Source organism: Esox lucius, chromosome 12 (assembly GCF_011004845.1).
Source record: "Esox lucius isolate fEsoLuc1 chromosome 12, fEsoLuc1.pri, whole genome shotgun sequence".
In the NCBI taxonomy this organism is placed as follows: domain Eukaryota; kingdom Metazoa; phylum Chordata; class Actinopteri; order Esociformes; family Esocidae; genus Esox; species Esox lucius.
The window spans coordinates 36,133,971-36,154,319 of record NC_047580.1 but is presented as its reverse complement, the minus strand read 5'-3'; the positions used below and the strand labels follow the sequence as shown (position 1 = coordinate 36,154,319).

At 39.4% G+C, this 20,349-nt stretch overlaps 1 protein-coding gene across 1 annotated transcript; it reads right to left on the bottom strand.

Annotated features, from left to right (window-relative positions):
• Nucleotides 1-501: 501 nt before the first annotated feature.
• Nucleotides 502-9,677, bottom strand: LOC114840471 (piggyBac transposable element-derived protein 4-like). Its single transcript, XM_029124002.2, has 3 exons — nucleotides 9,569-9,677; nucleotides 3,118-3,240; nucleotides 502-2,571 (listed from the first exon to the last, which is right to left on the bottom strand). Exons 1-3 carry the CDS (start codon nucleotides 9,673-9,675, stop codon nucleotides 801-803), a joined length of 2,001 nt encoding a protein of 666 aa, XP_028979835.1. The 5' UTR covers nucleotides 9,676-9,677; the 3' UTR covers nucleotides 502-800.
• Between the last annotated feature and the right edge of the window lie 10,672 nt (nucleotides 9,678-20,349).

Genomic DNA, 20,349 nt, shown 5'->3' with positions numbered 1-20,349 from the left:
CAAAAACAACGAGCCACTTTAGTCAACTAAGTACCCTTATATTTTAGTCAAATGAAATGTATTGCCTCATTAAACTATAGGAAACATATCACTGCCTTCTTTGTACACAAACATACATAGTCTTGTTCTACTAACACACTGTTCTGCATTAACATTATTGTATGATTCTCAAATTGGTGGAAGAACACAATCTGCAGCAGATAAAGGGCAATTACTTTTTTGTACCGGGGGAGTAACCACAGTGAACCCAGTCAATCCTTTGCCGCCAGAGTAGGGAGCAGTCAGAGAGGTATCTTTGTTATGACCGGGGCTTGACACTTTTTTTCAACCAATAATAGCATTGCACCATTGAGATGAGAAAGAAAATCTGTTAATGTCCACTAATATCAGAAGAGGACTGGTCACCCCTCTGAGTCCTCTCAAGGTTTCTTCCGAAAATTCAGCCTTCTTAAGGAGTTTTTCCTAGCCACTGAAATTCAACACTACTGTTTGCTCCTTGGGGTTTAATGCCAGGTGTTTCTGTAAAAGCACTTTGTGACAACTGCTGTTGTAAAAAGGGCTTGATAAATCTATTTCATTGATTGATACCGTTGATTGGACAGAAAAACAAACACTGAAAAGCTCTCTTTCCAAAGTCTTTTTTCCAGCCAAAATGAAAAAAACTATCCTGTCTTAGCCTACAGTAGGAGGAATATGCAACTGTTTCAAGTCACTTAAAAACTATTGAAAGACCCAGTCATTAGCAGAAATGCACTAACAGCAGCCCACACCTGCCATGGACATGCTAGTTTCATGTAACTTCACTCTGAATCAGAAGACTGAAACTCTACAGGAGCGTGTGCCTTTTGGTTAAGGGTGTGCCAATTGTGGAAGCAGTTCCTGTGTGGAATGACACAGAGTGCCACCCCACACTCATTGCACTTCCAGGGAGTGTCCAAACCCCGGCCTGATGTCTTGCACAACTTGCATCGCAATCGTGCTCCTGAAACTCTCTGGCTTCTTTCTTCCACAACCTTGATGGGAACAGGCGTGTGTCCAGTATTCTTCGGTTTGGCCTTGGTGTCAAGAGACACCTCACAGAGCTGGGCAACAAGCTGCTCCATGAATTCCTTGTGGGTCATTGGCCTCATGTTGTTGGCCTTACACATCTCCTTGTGAATGATGTAGCTGTTAGTCGTAGCAATGTCCACAAAATGGTAGAAGAATGTGCGGTACCACTTTTTTGTTTTGCGGTGTGCTGAGAAGTATGTGATCAGCTGGTCTGATAAGTCAACCCCTCCCATGTACTTATTGTATTGTGAAATCGCTGTTGGAACTGGAATGGACTCAACAGACCATTTTCCATTAATCTTCTTTTTTCGTTTACTGGTCTCCCCTCCATAGACTTGATGAATGGTGGATCCCATTAACACGTCCCGGGCATCCTTCCACTTCACAAACAGTAAAGAACCCTCCCTGATCCATCGCAGAGTTCCCCTTGGGGACTTCTTGGTTAGGGCATTTTCTGTAGATTTTGGGAAACCCTGTCTGCCTTCACGCATGGTACCACACGCTCCCATTTTAATGTCAAACAAGTCCTTGAACAGTTTTGGGCTGGAGTAGTAATTGTCCAGGTACACATGGTAACCAGACCCAAGAAAGGATGGCTTAACAAGTGACATCACTGCATCATAACAAATTCCAAAACAAAAGGGGAATGTGTTCTTGCCTATATACACAGCATAATCCACTGTGTAACCATTGCTGGAATCAGCTAAAACAAACAACTTGAAGCCATATTTATTAGGCTTTGTCTTGATGTACTCAATCAACCCATTTTTTGCCTTTGAAGCCACCATGCGTTCATCTACAGCCACGTTTCTGTGTGGGTGGTATGATGCCATACAAGCAAGACGAATCTCATCCATTAATGGTTTTAGACGGAATAACTTGTCATATTCGGGGGTACCCTTCTTACGATCATTGATAACATCCTCATCAGGATCACTCATGTGAATGTTCCACGATATGATTCTGTATCTATCCCTCTTCATTACAGTTCCTGGAAACGGAATTGAGAAGATTGAATTTCTTTTCCAGTAATCGCTGATAGCTCTTGCCTTAATCTGCGCAATGAAAAGGACCAACCCAAGAAATTTGTAAAACTCCTTTGGAGTAATATCTGTCCAACTAAATTTCTTGCCCTTACAGATGTTTCTAGCTGCATGGCTGTTTGTATTTTCACAGAGGGTTCTGACAGTGGACTTGGAAAAAAAGGTTTTGAAAAGTTCTAACGGTGAGAAAACAGATGAAGGATCTACTTGTGATCCAGGGGGTCTTCTGGGGCAAAACCGCAAATATGTTGGACCCTCCTCATCAGGGTCGTCCTTGGTTTTCCAGGGCTGGGATGGCTCCTCTGACTCTGATGGGAAGGGAGGGGTTTTTCTGTGGGTTGAGAGCTGTGGTACTTTGGCCTTCTTAGAGGATGAGGCCAGCTTTCTTTTAAGTGGGGATTGGGTCTTTTTTGCCATTTTAGCTGGCAGACTACATTGTTGATTTGGATGTGAGGTTTTCTCATCTTCAGTTCCAACACTATAAAGACAAACAATAGTTATAATGATTCAGTTTCAAAGTAATTAAACTGAACAGAAATATAAATGCAACATGTGAGGTGTTCATTCCATATTTCTTGAGATTAAAGATCCCACAAAGGTTCCATACACAGATATTATTTGTCATATTTTGTGGACAAATTTGTTTCCCTCCCTGTTGGTGAGCATTTCTACATTGCCAAGGCAATCCCACCAGCTGAAAAATATAGCAGAGTTTGTTGCCTTTATATTTTTCTTTAGTGTAACACCAATTTGCTTGAACTACGGCTATGTATTGTCTATCTAACCTGCACTGATCCCATCTTGTTTAGTTTGTTTTATTCATGTTCTGAAATTTTCCTTAAAATAGTTTGTTGTATTTTTGCCCCCATCCTATGTATACTCTACACACATTAAAAAACATTGAATAGATTCTGCGTGGATTCAAATATAACCCACAAAACATTCATAATATATAAGTAGACATCTAACTAATTTCAATTAGAAATAAATGTAATCTACAAATGTATTATTCAAGTTTTCAAACCATGGTTCTTCTGGGGACTCAGATGTGTCCAAACTGTTGTCAGATTCACTGTTCTTCCTTTGATTGACTCTGGGTGGAGTGTCGCCAGCTGATTCATTCGAGTCCTCCACTTCCCAATCAAGACTATAAAGATAAATATGAACATGTCAACAATCATGTAATTCATTCAGTCAATACCAGCACACACATCCAGTGCGGTGATGTACAATCTGTTAAGTCATTATGGTCAAATTGACCCCTTATCTGCTTAGAAAATTCAGTCTCTCACTCCTGTCTTCTAACACTCCTGACGTGTTCAACAGTAAGAAACAGCCGTTCCCAGGCCAAATTGATCCGGTGCATGCTCAACCATCCAAAAGAAGTAAAAATTAATATAGAGAAAAATATATTTCTCTTTAGGTTTATTTGATCAATTTAATCAATATTTCGTGTAATCGCCCATTGGAGATCAATGTCTGTTTTTTTCTGTACATTGGCAAAAACTCAATATTCAACACATCTGTTTTATTTATTCTTATTGTATTTAGGCTTTTTCAGACTTTTTGCCTGTCATCTATTATCTCAAGTAATCATATACCATAATGCCAAATAACATTTGCGTTTAGTTCTTTCATCAAGAATCTCTTAAATCAATAAAATATTTTGTATTACAAGTGCCTCCACATTTTCAGGCCAGGCTTATTATACAGCTTTTATGTGCAGACTTTAATATACTAGATAGATCCATTCTGGCGAACAATGAAGAACAAAAATAACAGATGTGGCATTGTACGCTGATAAACATACCTTCTCAAACAAAAACTGCAATTTGAAACCTCTTTGCAAAACTGTGCATAATCCATTAATGTTTCATGCCTTTATTCAGAGGTGAATAATTACTAAATCTGTTTTGAAATCGCGTTTAATCCACATTTAACATCTCCCATATACAACGTTTATTAACGGAATGAACGCGTGTTCTTGTGAATCCCAAACAAGCCCCGCTGCCCAATACATTTTTATTTAAGTGTCCTCCTTAATCATTTGTTAATGTAGCTCTGAAGTGGCAGCGACGTGTTCACTCGGATTAAACAATCGTTTGTCTGGAAATAATGGAGGATGATTTGGGATCAACTTTGGTTGTCCAATAGAGAATGATTTCTGATCCAACTTTGGACAAGTTCCCAACAGGCGAGTTGATCCCAGCAAATACTTCAGGCCTGGCGTACGTACAGTTTTGTGATTTTTGTCCGTTGGCGAATCATAGAGGCAATAAAGTGAAGTGGCAAACATTACACTACGAACTGTTCTATCGCACCTGTCAGATATTGCTTATAATTTGTAATTGATAAATTATTTGCCATATTATTGTCACACAAGTCTTATTAAAATATTCTATTAATTATGCAATTAAGTAAGAACATATATAAAGGATGTGAAAATTGATACAACCCGTCTAGCAATGGCAGCTTTGGCTTTATTAGAAGACATTTTCAATGGACAAATCCGGAGAGAACAAGTTTTTAGGGACCACAGTGATTTTCTGGCCCACGATGATGACTGGCTTATCAGCCGTTTCAGATTTCCAAGGGCTATACTCTTGGAGCTCTGCGCTGAGTTGGGTCCGAATTTGGAAAGAGAGAGAGTGAGGAGCCACGCATTACCCGTTCCTTAACAGGTGCTTACTACACTTGGTTTCCTAGCAACCGGTTCTTTCCAAAGAGAACTGGCAGACCGCTCAGGAATAAGCCAGTCGTGTTTGAGCCGTGCAATGCCACCTGTATGGGACGGCATCATCCGCTTGTCTACCAGGTACATAACGTTCCCATACGATGCAGGTGACCAGCCAAACATCAAAGCGCAATTTGCAGCGATAGCCGGTTTTCCTAATGTAATCGGAGCGATCGACTGCACACATATTGCTATAAAGGCGCCATCTGAAGAAGAATTTGCATATGTGAATCGGAAACATTTTCATTCAATAAATGTGCAGATTATATGTGATGCACAAATGCGCCTAACAAATATTGTGGCAAGGTGGCCTGGGTCAACCCATGATTCATATATCCTTACAAACAGCATGGTTGGGATGAGACTCCAAGCTGGCAGGGTGCGCGATGGGTGGCTACTTGGTAAGTTATGCATTTAAATGTATGGTTCTATCTAAAAGTACATTTTTTGTGTCTGTAATTATTATTACTGCCCATCAGGAGACAGTGGTTATCCACTAAAGACGTGGCTGTTAACCCCCCTCACCAACCCACAAACTGACCGAGAGCGCAGATACAATGATGCCCATTCCCGCACTCGGTCAGTTGTGGAGCAGGCGATTGGGCAGCTGAAATGTCGGTGGCGCTGCCTTGACAGGACCGGGGGGATGCTGTTATACCGCCCTGACAAGGTTTTCCGCATCATACTGGCCTGTGGAGTGCTGCACAATGTCGCACACAGGCATGGCATACCCCTTGGTGAGGTGGGGGCACCGCCAGATGACCCTGACCCAGGACCAGTATATGTGCAGCACAATCAACAAGCCATTCAGGCCCGTCAACGTGTAATTGCGACAATATAAATGGTACTCAGACACAAAGTTCATTTTTTGACCAATTCTTTTAATGAATGGCTTATTTCTGTGAGTGCGTCAGGTGACTGTTCATTTCTTCAATGGTCCTAACAATTAGCTGTTGTGACTCCAGAACAGCATGCGTCAAGACACGGCCAGATGGACGGGCTTCAGCACTGGGGGGAACATTAGAGACACGGGAGACGCTGGACTGAATGGGCTCTGGCTGCTCAGGTGGTGCGGACTCTGAGTGCGTGCCAGTGGACGTTCCTGCGGTTCCTAAGTCCAAATAAATACAGGCACATCTTAACAGTCATTTGAGTCTGTTCCTTATTAATGGGTACACGCATTTGCAATAAAAGCAGTGGATACGTAAAATCTCTGGTGTACTTTTTGCTATATTGCATGCATTTTAAAATTAAATGGTGGCTGGCTATGTATATCAAAGTTAAGGAAATAAATCTGAATCACCTTGCTGGCAGTCCTGTAGTATATCTGAGTCTCCTACATCAGCGGATACGATTCCAGAGATTAACGTGTCTCCCACAATAGAGGCAACTCTCTGATCAAAGGGTGCAAGTTCATCGGTCCCTGTACCACCGCCTGTTCTGCCCACACTTTGTCGGTGCGCAGCAGTTCTCCGCTTAACTTCCACCTTTATGTCTGACCATTTCTTCTTCAGTTCATTTACGGTGCAACTCTCAGATCCCACCGCGTTGACGGCATCAGACAAACTCGCCCACTCTTTTTTCTCTCTTTTGTTATTAATTCCAGAGGACAGATTTCCAAATAAAATATTTTTTCTTGTTTCTACCTCTGATATTAGCACCTCTAAATCGTTTTCAGTGAAATTTGGTTTCTTGCTTGCTTTAGCCATGTTTTTGCAGGTTTCTTTTGACAAATTGGACTAATTACCATATTTAAATTAATTTAATTGAGGGAGGAGACAGGGTGTGGTGTGGTGCTCAAGCATGTGCGCTCAACTTCGCGTTAATTGGGATGTACAAAGAGAATGTATGTGGAATGCTGCGTACACAGAGATTCATACATCAGATTTTTTTGGTGCTTACGCACATTTATAGCTTTGTCCGTAGGCAATGTTTTAGTATGAATTCAACGCAAGACTTTGTACATGAGGCCCCTGGTGCTGCCATCTTTGCGTCCTTTGTTGCCACGTGCTACTAGAGAAAAGTAACGCAACGTAAAGCTACATAGGTTGCATTGAGGTAAATTAGGTAACTCGTTATTTATGAAAAAATTACTAGTAAGGGATTACTTAAATTAAGTAACTAAATGAGGGAACTGTAACGTTACCCCAACACTGCTGATGGGCCCCACACATCTGGTCTATATATCCTGTCTATACATCCTGTCCATACATCCTGCTAGTAAATATGTAGCCTATGTGACTGTTATGGGCCTCAGTGAATAGACCCATGGAAACTATGGAGAATTAACATATTTTTTCCCCATCACAGACAGGCCCCACTCTGCCAAGCTAGGAACTCCAAGCTGATTGGGTTAGGGTTAGTAATGGTGGCTATATGGACCAGCTCATGGGTTCTGGCATAAAATACATGTTAAACATTGTAAGATCAACATCTTTTACTCATGCAAATAGCCAAAGTTCTCGCCTGACTTTATGGTTTTATGATTTTGTTCAGTGATCAAAAGTGGACAGAATCCAACACCATCCTCTTCACTAAAGTGTGAAATAGCATATGAAATAGCGTATGCCTGCATAATTGGAAAGGGAAGACCATCCTTTCATCCTCTTAGGCCATACTGAGGTTTAGCATGTCCATTCAAAAGGTAATTTATGTTATACATATATAGTGTATATAATTGATGTACAGTTCACTTTAAAGAGGCAAGCTAAACACTAAAAGTTAAGTGTTAGCCCTCCTAGAAGCAGAGGATGGAGTCGTTGCTATCCCTTTTCATTGTATGCCTCAGAGGTAGGCTGTAGTATAAAACATTATTTATCCTGTCATTTCTAGAGGATTTTGCAGCACTGACACTATGAAATCTGCAGTAAATATATGTTGCACTTTGTAATAAGTGTGCTTTCTTTTCTTTTCAGTTCAAAAACACAAGAGAACATGCAGTATGAAAGATGGCTAGTAATTTATTATAGTAGTTCTGTATGCAATGCAGGTTCCTTATGGGACACAGGCCATATATCTATCTAAAGATGTTTGCAACCACATCATGTTCTTGTGCCACTAACTGATAGCAGCACAAGTGGCACCTTTGGAAAAGATGTAGAGTTCTCCAGGGGCTCTAAAACACCTTTTCAGTTCCCTGGAGGGCTCTACAACTTTGGTGTCACAGCACAGACTGACAGAGGCATTTTTCCTACCAGATGCATACAAGAAATTCCATATGTTTATCTACAGTAAAACAGTTTGGGTTGAAACAGATCCTATACCTTCGGTTACAATTGCAAAGAAGGGTCTAATATACACACCCAGGGTGCAGAGATAATGTTCAGAAATAGCTTACAACTCCAGTACATGCCAGGAAAATAACTGTTAGACACACTGTCCAGCGCTGTTGATACTACAGAACCAAACCATATGAGCATGACACCATACATGTAAACTTCATCAGTAGCCTCACTTGACCTGTCTCACGATTAATCGAATAACTCTAGTAACTTGATTGCAAAAAATTATGGTTTGGAATTTACTGCATTGAGGCTCCTATGAAAAAGGGGTGGTGTTTGCTATCCAGAAATACAGTGTTCCACAAATACTGATGTCACAGACACTGTGAGGTTCTGTTCTGTTCAGTTTTGCGTTTTGCTTTGGTTCTTGAATGTAGCCAGTTCTGTTTGTTCTGATTGTTTTTACCTGTTTGTAGTTAGTCTTCATTTTGCGCACCTATTTATTCAGTGGCCAGTATCAGTTCCTTTCGTGAGACATACTAAGCCTGTTACTATTGAAGAAGTTTCGCCCAGTAATTGTCTGATCATGTTGAAGCTTTGCCTTCTCTATGACTACAAGACTAAGCCTGCCTGGACTACGATTTACCTGCCTTGCCCTTTGGATTATCTATGCAGAACACATATCTAACAACGCTCTGCGTGCATTGTTTAACCATGTCACTAAACAACTGACTAAATTTAACTATGAAAATGTCCACTCTGTATAAGAAGACAGGTTATTTATAAACCGGTGTATGATATGCCGATACCTGGGGGTTCAACGCTACGTAGTGTGCAACACTAATTCAATTCATCGTAGCAAGCTGAGACCGTCAATTAAAAAAACTAAACATAATTCTGATACTAAGTTTACTTAGCCTAAAACTAAGTATATTGTATTGATTTTCAACACTATTAGCATACTGATGCATGAAAAGGGATTCCTACCTCCCTCGTATTATTTGTCCTATTTGAGGAGGAATTCGCTGCTGAAAAAATACCACTAACCAATAATTGTTAAAGGAAATGTTCGCTATTTTTGATCCTGGGGCCTTTTTTCGGATACATGTAGGCTACCGGTTACTTCTTAAGTTTGCCCCGATTGCACATCTAGAATGCCATTTAGAATTGCCATTTGTACTCGCAAACTATTATCCCACTTGTAACATACTAAATACATTTGTACATTTTCTGCCTTCCTCCATTGCCTTAATTGCACATTGCCTTAATTGCACAATTGCACATATTTAGTCATTTGTACTGCGTTTGAAGTTTCCATGCCAACCATTTGGTGGCAACACATTTTTTTGGGTTGTAGTCTGCCAATGAACCCCGAATATATAGAGGACAATGTCTCCATTCATCTGCAGTGTGAACAAAGAAACAATCACCAATTTCAAAATCAAACTCTGTTCCAAAATGGCCAAAGTATTAGGATTTATTCTGTCTTTGTCCAATAAACGTTGGTTATATCTACTTACGCGTCGTCATATGGAGACACCTTGTCCTCCTTTTCGAAGCTAAAGTCTTCGTCTGTAACGCAACTACCATCAGAGGACCCCTCCTCGTTGCTGTCGAGGTAGTCCATGATCTCTGTGTCGTTCGCTTTGGTGGAATCACTTAACTTGGAACTATTTGACTCAAGAGAGGTCCCGCGAGAATTTCAAATGCAAACGCAAGTTGGACCTCCCAAGAACCATCGGCTTACGCGGTGTGGATGTGGTCTGAACGCAGCACATTTCCTGAAGACTGTCAATATTATTTTTATTAGACTACTCAGTAGCTTTGATTAGCCCAAGGCAATCCACAAGGACATTGGTTCACATGACTTTGCTATAATCAATCGTACTCTGAATACAAATGTAGAAACTAATATCAGTACGCACTGTCCACCGTAGTGTCCAGAACACTTTTAATGTGGACAGGTTAGTCCGGTAGTCATTTTAGGGGTGGTACAATCGTTACAAGAAATACTAGTCAAATTTGTTCACCTGTTACAGAGAGCCTAAAGGCACAATGTGTCAATACATTATCTATGTCAATAAATCTAACCTAAAATAGAGTGATTGGGGTTTCAGTATAATTGGCCAAATCATGGTAGAACTAATAATTTCATGTCACCTTTTAGATGGAACATTCATTTTAAACATCTCATCTTACTCGGGATGGTGCATACCCCAATGTGTCACCAATTTCATATTCCATAAAACCCCATGTTCATCATCAGAAGTGGCTCATGGATTCAGAGACGTGGCTGATATAAAACAGGACCTGAACTGCATACCGGTCACTTACCACTCAGTTGTAACAGAGTGAGAATGTGCCCCTTTTACATGGTTAATTTCTATATTTTTGAGAGGATGAACTTGAGTGAAAGGATTATGGAGGCACCTGGTGGAATGTTTTTCTGCCACTTAGTCCACGGATGCTCTTGGTCGCATGGTTCCTGCAGAAGTGAGCCTGTGCTCAAGAAGCAGACATGGGCAAGCTGCCTTTTGAATTTCTCACACACTGATATGCTGTGTCTCTCCAGAATAAAAGCTACACAAAGAAGCAAGACAAGTTTTTCCCAGTTCCATATAGAATATATGCGTTAAAGTAGCATTACCTCCTCCTGTTACCCCATTTTAAAAATGTTCCCTTCAACTGGAGGTTGAGTACCCCTTTATTAATGGGTAATTCATGAAAAAAGTAAATCTCACATCTAAATGTAGTTAAAACACTGATGTTGATCACAATATTCCTTATGAAGATCTAATGCAGTTGATAGACATCTTTACACATTACATGTACATTTTCATGTTCTGTGGTTTTAAAGTACAAAATGTGTAACAACAGAAGCACAATGCGTCCTTTGAAATATTACCCGCAATACTGTAATCAAGGATCTAAATGCCTGTCCCAGGCATGGGAGTTAAACACAGGTGAAAATTCTGCTGCCTCCTTTGGGTTCGGTTGGTCATTCTGTCACGTTTCAAAGAGGGAGACGGAAGCATTTGCAGAGATTTGAGGCATTTCTTTTTAATAAACACAAAAGCAAAGAAAACAAACGGTGTGCCAGGCACTACGAAATACTCAGGAGTTCAGGAACACATAAAACATGACACACACAATGACCAACAAGGAGAAAATGGCTGAACTAAATACACAGACTAACGAGGAGAACAGAAACAGCTGGGGGCTAAACACATGTGAAAGGAAAATACTGATTAACTGAAACAAGAACAGGAAAGACCATACAAGGACAAGACAAGTTAAGGACAAACAGAAAACATCATTTAATAAAGGGCTATTTGGCTACTCTTGAGCACAATAGTTGCAGCACAGATTGCATAACATTGTTTCTTGAGACATGGATTCAGTGAGTAGGGGTGTGTTGCATCCTTGGACAAAACTAGTACCGTCACTGATTGGCACCTGCATTGGCTTTAACCCATAAAATGTAACCCATAAAAACTCATAAAATCTTTTGTTAACTGGAATCATTTCTTTGCCTTTTGAGCTGTTGGGATTGTTTTTATACGTTTGGAAAATTGCCCATGAGCTCCCACTGCATAATGGTGGGGATTTTACAAACCCGATTCCAAAAAGGTTGGGACACTGTACAAATTGGCCCTCATTTATCAAAAGTGCGTACACCAAATTTCCAGCGTACACCTGGCATACACCCCTTTGGCCCTCATTTATCATTCTTGCGTAGAAACAGGTGTATATGTTGGCGTAAGATTTTGCTTACACTCCTCTCACCACCTGATTTATGAAGCTGTGCGTACCTTTAAAATCCAGGTGTACGCAATACCTGCCCTTGATAAATGCCGCGGCTGAAAACGACCGTCATTAGAATAACACGCCCCTATACATAGGCGCCAATACCGTGGGTGCTCCGGGGCTCGAGCACCCACGGAAAATAGCGAGCACCCACGAAAATACCGAGCACGAGCACCCACGTGTGCCAGACCGCCAGTCCGCCAGTAGGCTACATTCATTTAAAATTAAACTTGCCGTTGGTGATATGTAAAGCGTCTGTCACACTGTGATTGGTTATGTCGATGTATCAAATCCAGGTTCTAATTTGGCCTTGGAAAACCAGTAAAATATTTTAAATGTTTAATAAAGGGGCAAAAAGTCATAAGCAAATTTTGGTGTTCAACTTTGCGTTTTAGCCTACAACAACCGTTCATTTTTCGTTTTTCAATTACGGTTAAAAAAAGAAAAACGAATGGACACAAAAGTAGCTGGATCGTTTGGACATATGCTAATACGAGTTCTTTATTAAATTCATAAAATAAACAATAATTAGCCTATAGGAATAATGGATTCTAACCTAAAAAAAAAACTATCAAACTATCAAAAACTACCACTATCAAAAACTCGTAGCAGAAATTAGGGAGAAACTCCCAGAAACTATATGTGTCGTTTTTTTTAATCGATATTTAGATAATAGCGCAAAACATTAATTTCCCACGAACTGATCGCGGTTAGGCCTACATGTCAGTTAAACTTTTCATGTCCAATCCTGTATTTGTGATAAGTGGTCAATTTTGAAAGATCTACTTTACGGCTTTATTAATAAGTAAATGAACAGGTGTGCGTAGTGCGTTTATATATGTATATATAGGTGTATATATAGGTGGGTATATATAGGTATATATAGGTGTGAGTATATATATATGGCGTGCGCCTATGAGCACCCACGGAGGAAAACATAAATCGGCGCCTATGCCCCTATATATTCAAGTCTCCACTTCCCCCACGCCCTCATTTTACGCCATGGACACACGGAAGACGGCAAAAAAGAGAAACTTCTCTGAAGTGGAGATTGAGACGATCACCAGGGAGGTAGAAAGAAATAAAATTGTTTCATTTGGCAGTTTAAAAAGCGGAATAAAAAATGATGATGTGAAGTGGAGTACAATTTATTCACATTAATAAATGCAAGACAATTTGTAATAGTCGTCTTATTATTTTATGATATTTATTATTAATGACGTTTATTGTTATTTAGAAGAAGAATGTCGTTATTATTATTATTTCTATTATTATTATTATTATTATTACATTTGGGAAAACTGGGACGACATGTCATCCGGACTAAAGAGGACAAGGACAACCCAAGTTGTTATCAGCGCTCAGTTCAGAAGCCTGCATCTCTGATGGTATGGGGTTGCATGAGTGTGTGTGGCATGGGCAGCCTACACATCTGGAAAGGCACCATCAATGCTGACAGTTATATCCAAGTTCTAGAACAACATATGCTCCCATTCAGACGTTGTCTTTTTCAGGGAAGACCTTGCATTTTCAAACATGACAATGCCAGAGCACATACTGCATCAATTACAATGTCATGGCTGCATAGAAGAAGGATGAAATGGCCAGCCTGCAGTCCAGATCTTTCACCCATAGAAAACATTTGGCGCATCATAAAGAGGAAGGTGCGACAAAGAAGACCTAAGATAGTTGAGCAACTAGAAGCCTGTATTAGATAAGAATGGAACAACATTCCTATTCATAAACATGAGCAACTTGTCTCCTCAGTCCCCAGACCTTGTTCCAACTTTTTTGGGATATGTTGATGCCATGAAATTTAAAATCAACTTATTTTCCCCTTAAAGTGATACATTTTCTCAGTTTAAACATTTGATATGTCATCTATGTTGTATTCTGTTTTTATTCACAATTGTACAGAGTCCCAACTGAGTTGCAAAAAATCTAGAGCTATTGGTAAGGATACAGTTGCTTTATTTTTAACAAAACATTAAATTTTTAACAGATATCAATCTGGTTTCATACCTGGGGATTCTTTTATTACAGTTTCTTGATGGTGAATTATATTATCTTGGATAAAAAACCCATCTGCATTGCCCTGTTTGTTGACCTGTTGAAGTCTTTTGATAAAGTTGATCTGTCTTGATTGGACCTGGATACATACACCTGCATATGGTTTCAAATTTACATTCAGGGATAAAACCCAGGCTATAGTAACTAATGGGATTGAATCTGAGTTTCCAAAAAGAAGTTGACCAGGGTTCAATTTTGAGCCCTTTATTGTTTACTCTATACATAAATGGTATCTGTAATAAAGTGAGAATTGATGATGTAGTTTAAATTCTATACTGATAACACCGTAATATATACTGGTGCCCCCACTCTTGTCCAAGCAGTTACACCCATGCAGTCTAATTTTATACTACTACAGAATGGTCTCAAGACTCAGATTGGTTCTAAATGGAAAAGCAACAAAGCATATGATATTTCCTAGGTCACAAAATCCTCTTTTAGATGATCCTATAACAATCCTAAAACAACAATACATTATTTTACTGAAAGCGTCTTCCTAAAATATCTTGGAATTCTGTGTGATGAATATCTGTCTTTTAATAAACACACAGTGAGTTGGTGAAGAAGCTGAAGCTCTGTCATCTCAACATAGAAATACATGTCCAAGTTACTGTCCTTACTAGATTATGGTGATGTGCTGTACATTCATGCCTCAGTGTCAGTTCTGAAACCTCTAGATACCATCTGTCATGCAGCCTGGGGTTTTATATCTGGTGAAATGTTTCACACATCATTGTCTTTATATACATCAGTTGGATATGATCCGTCAACTTCTAGAAGTGCCCGACATTGGTTGATATTTGTACATAAGACTGGCTGACAAAAAAGTCCTAACTGTCTTATCTAAAAAGCTCTCTCAATACTGGCTACTCCTAGAGAGCCACAAGTCCAAACCGAGTTGGCAAAACAGCTTTTAAATACTATGCCTCGCATTCTGGGAATTTCATGCAGACTAACATTAAGTTGCAGTTTTGGTACCTGTCAAATATTTTAAACATCTGATCAACTAACTTTTTATTGTATAATGAAAATGATATTGTTAAGTGTTTTTATTGCTTTGATACATGGCACGGTCGTAATAAAGACCCATGTCTCAGTTGATTTCTCTTTGAATAAGCATAAATAAATATAGTTCCACTGCAAAATCTGTGAATTCCTGAAAGTCTGTGGTCCGAGCCTTTACTAGAAAAAGTGGTCAGCATCAAAAAAACATTGTACCTTCTCCAAATTTCAGCCGTTCTATAAATACAACAGTGGTTATAACTCCCATAACTTCAGCTAGGCAGAGACAAGGCTAAGAATGTTGTGTGATACTGAATACATCTCCTGAAAAAATTAAGAGACCACTTTTTTGGAAAGGAAAAAAAAGATGCAGTGGTCTCTTAATTTTTTACGGAGATGTATGTTTTTCTGTCAGCTGTCCTCTCAAACATTGTTACTGGTAAAGTTGCCAATAGCTGCTCCTCATTCAGCTTGATGTTTAACTTCTCTACGCAGCTTCAGGCATGGATCCCTCCCTTCACCATTACATAACTGCTACTATATTTAGTATAAATTACATACTGTTGAATCAGTGTAATAAAAAATATTTACCATTAAAACCAGATGATTTAACATAGACTGGTAGATGGACCATTTAAATCAGGAAAGTTTTAATCAGGAAAGTTTAAATCAGGAACATCTCAGGCACTCTGAACAATTTTGTAGAAAAATTAATTAAAACATTAACTGCAGATGTTTTCTGGTCATTTATATTGGTGGTACAGTAAAAATCATACATGTGATGTGAATAGTGGATCTTGTCAGGGAAATTTCTTACACTGATGTGTTCTTACTGATTAAAGGACTGAGTCCCCATGTTTAGATAAGTAAAGGAATGTAGGTAGAGTGGGGTCTGGTGTTTGTCTCAGGGAGACATCCTTGAACATCATCCTTGACCGGCACTAGTGGATTAGTTACTCGTAAATTAGTTAATCTGTATAACACTTTTAGGGTCTATCCTTGGGTGTCCAGACATTGTGGCTCCTAAAAGGTTGAAAAGGTTTACCATGTGAATGTGTTTTATTGACACACATATTACCACACCCCTTTTTACTCTTCTTTAAATGATGATGCTTGTCCTGTTTTACTTTAGAGATTATTCATTGTTACTTTGTAACCTGTGTATTCTCTCCTTGCAAGAATAAACTGATTATTGTGCATTTGAGTTTTCCTCTGTCTTACCTACCATTTTCGTAAATAGTTTGGACTTTAGAAATTGCCATCACAATCTTCTACAGGAACATCCCGGATCTGCTACAGGAACATCACAGGTCTTCTACAGGAACATCCCGGATCTCCTACAGGAACATTCCGGATCTTCTACAGGAACATCACAAATCTTCTACAGGAACATCACGGATCTTCTACGTGTTACGCTGCTATATTATTGTGCTGGGGGACTAACTTTTCTCAGTTTCCTCCAGTTTTACATTTTAGGAGGAGATGAGGTCCTGGTCCACACCTGCGGATTACCTGGTTTGGGGGGCCCATTGCTGTCCCTGTCCTTGTCCACCTGGTCATACTTCTGACCTAGTCTAAAATCAAATAGACTCTGGATTTAGCCCAGAGAAATGTATTTATTATTCCAATTGGACTCTTAATATCTCACCCGGCACAACCAGAAGAGGACTGGTCACCCCTCTGAGCCTGGGTCCTCTCTAGGTTTCTTCCTAAAATTCGACCTTAGGGAGTTTTTCCTAGCCACTGAAATTCAACACTACTGTTGTTTGCTCCTTGGGGTTTAAGGCCGGGTGTCTCTGTAAAGCACTTTGTGACAACTGCTGTTGTAAAAAGGGCTTTATAAATAAATTTTATTGATTCTACAGGAACATCAAAAACAAAGAGTCCTGAGCAAAACAGAGTTCTCCAACCACAACAACATTATGGTGCTTGTCTACAAAACAGAAAGGGGAACTGTCAGGACCTACCAACCAGATGATGGACAACCCCTACGTCTCTTCTCCCTGCCTGTGTCCATTAAAAACACACGTTACAACGAGGTTTTGTTACATTGCAGGACTCTCAAACTGGAACATGGCCATGATTCAATGGACAGCATACTGCAAAGGGCTCTATTGGCATGGGAAACCTGTTTTTTACATAGCCAAAGCAAGTGGAAAATAATAAGTAACAAAAGTTAAAACAAAATGAAATTAACACGTTTCAACTGTCATTAGACAATACACTTTCAAAAAGATTTTTGAGTGTCTTATGTACAATGATGTAAAAAATGTATAAATAGTTAGAATGACAAGGTAGAAGATATAATGTAGAATAAATGGGATGGACGTAGTTTATTTATTATTGTGCTGCTGTTATGGGCCATTGCAGAATTTCGCCTAACAAATATTATTCTTTGTGGGTCTGTATGATCTGAGGCCAATATGTGTCTCTAATGTGGCCATACATTTGCAGGAGGTTCAAAAGTGAAGCTCTGTTTCCACCTGGCTTCTCTCTATAAGCTGTATGTGCACAGCCTCAAAATGATGTGGATACAGAGCTGCACTTTTTACCTCCTTAGAGACTTTTGACCACATTAGAAACACATATTTCTGTCTCTGTACGTATTACAACTGACAGGTTTGGGTTTTTTTTATTGTTATTTGCCATTATTTATAATTTATTACATAGGGCTATGATTTTGCATTCTCGAGGTGAAGTCATCTGTATGAGATGTGTAGTAAGGACACAAGCCACAAATGTACAACCCAATATATTTGAGGGAACCGTTTGGTCATTCTTAACAGTAAGTCTCCTCTGTAAAGTCCCTAAATCTTAATGGAAAAGCCATGGAGCACAGCTTGAACAGATGTAAAACATAATACAGTAAAACATCTTGAAATTCTACTTTAAAGTCTTTGGTCATAATAACTAAGGAAAAGTCAATGTTGTTATATATAAAATAAAAGTCCCTTTGTCTTTGTATTGCAGGAGTTGAGACCAGAGCTTAAATGGGTGGGATTAGTGCAAAAGCTAAGCTTCGCCCCTGGTTGAGACCGTCTGCTTTCCCAAGGAACAGAAGTGCTTGCAGACTAAGAAAAATCCAGTGACCTCGAGACGAAGATCATTAAGCAGTTTGTTGATGAGAGATACAGTGACCCCGAGACGAAGATCATTATCAGTTTGTTGATGAGAGATACAGTGACCTCGAGACAAAGATCATTTAGCAGTTTGTTGATGAGAGATACAGTGACCTCGAGACAAAGATCATTAAGCAGATTGTTGATGAGAGATACAGTGACCTCCAGACGAAGATCATTTAGCAGTTTGTTGATGAGAGATACAGTGACCTCGAGACAAAGATCATTATCAGTTTGTTGATGAGAGATACAGTGACCTCGAGACAAAGATCATTTAGCAGTTTGTTGATGAGAGATACAGTGACCTCGAGACGAAGATCATTTAGCAGTTTTTTGATGAGAGATACAGTGACCTCGAGACGAAGATCATTAAGCAGTTTGTTGATGAGAGATACAGTGACCTCGAGATTAAGATCATTAAGCAGTTTGTTGATGAGAGATACAGTGACCTCGAGACGAAGATCATTAAGCAGTTTGTTGATGAGAGATACAGTGACCTCGAGACGAAGATCATTAAGCAGTTTGTTGATGAGAGATACAGTGACCTTGAGACGAAGATCATTAAGCAGTTTGTTGATGGGAGATACAGTGACCTCCAGACAAAGATCATTAAGCAGTTTGTTGATTAGCTGGAGATTAAAGACATTGAGTGAAAGAAAAAAGATAGAAGACAGAAAAGGTGGATTTGTTACCAACCCTTCTACTCACAGTATTCAGACCCCTTCACTTCCTCCAAATTTAGTGTTATAGACATCATTTATAATTGATTAAAAAAAATTGGCTAGAACACAGCACCCCAAAAAATATTTTTTTATATGGCTTAACCCTAACCCAATACTGAAATATCTCATGTACATATGTATTCAGACCCTGTAGTCAGTATTTTGGAGAAATGCCTTTGGCAGTGAGTCTTCTTGGGTTTGCTTCTACCTGCTTTTACACAGCTAGATTTGTTTCTTCCATTTTCCTTGTAGATCATCTTATCTATCAGACTGAATGGGCAGCATCTGTGAACTGCAATATTCAAGTCTCCCTACAGATGTTCAATGGGGTTCAGGTCCGGGCTTTGGTTGGTCAAAACAAAGACATTCACAGATTTCTCCGGAAGCCACTCTAGCATTGTTTTGGCTGTGTACTTTGGGTCGTTGTTATTCTAAAAGATGATAACTGGCCCCTCTGAGCTCCTGTGTGCTCTAGATCAGGTCTCTCTTCTATAGTGTTGAAGTCTAACACTTCCCCGAGTTGGTTTGTTGGAAAGGAGAATAAAAAACCAGGAGTCAGGTCAATTATCATACCGCACACTCCGTTTATTACAAAAGCTTTTGGAGACAAGTGTCGCCGCACAATGTCTAAGGATCAACAGTCAAAACATCATTTTTATACTTCTACTACGCCCAAAAAGATAGAGGCGTTAAATTCACAAATCAAGTGTGCTATTGGTCCAGTTCCAGTTCTATTCCTTATAAGGATAAACGCAAACATCTTCTTATCTCCTCCTGGTTTCTGTCTGGCCTGTCAGACTATGTGTGTGTGTCTCTGACCTGTGACCTGTTTCTCAAAAGACAGACATACTAAATCTTTCTCTCCCCGGCAACCGCTTAAACAGGGTTTCCTATTCTCCTACTTGCTCCTTCAGTTTCAGCTCATATTACAAACATTTAATATTTTGTTTCATTGGTTACAACAGCTTATAACAATTCACTAACTTATACAATCAATACATCTACATTGGTTACAACAGCTTACAACAGTTCACTAACTCATACAATCACTACATCTACAATAGACAGGTGTGTAGCATTCTAAATGTCCAACCAATGGAATATGCCACAGGTGGACTCCAATTAAGTTCTAGAGACTGTCAAGAATGAACATGCTTTGTCATTATGGGGTGTTTTTTACTGATTTTTACTGATGGTAAAAGTATACTTATAAACGCAATTATAAATTAGGTCTATAACACAACACTATGTGGAGAAAGTGAAGGAGTCTGAATGAAGGCACAATACATATTATTTTTGAATTAAAGCACAAAATGCAGTTGTTAAGGCTAGAACTGGTGAGACTGGCAACTCAAACGAAACAGTTAAAAACCCAGATGACGTGAGCATTACACACAGTTGAGAAACTAAGAACAATATATTAGACTAATGAAGACTGGCACAATAATTTGAGCAAGCGGGAAGGACCCTCCCGACTCAGTAGGAAGACAGGTGGTTGCCATCATTAAAGTTGCATTAACAAGTTATTTCCTGCACGTCGCAATCCTACTCGAAATAAATATTTGAACGGCTCCGTTAGAT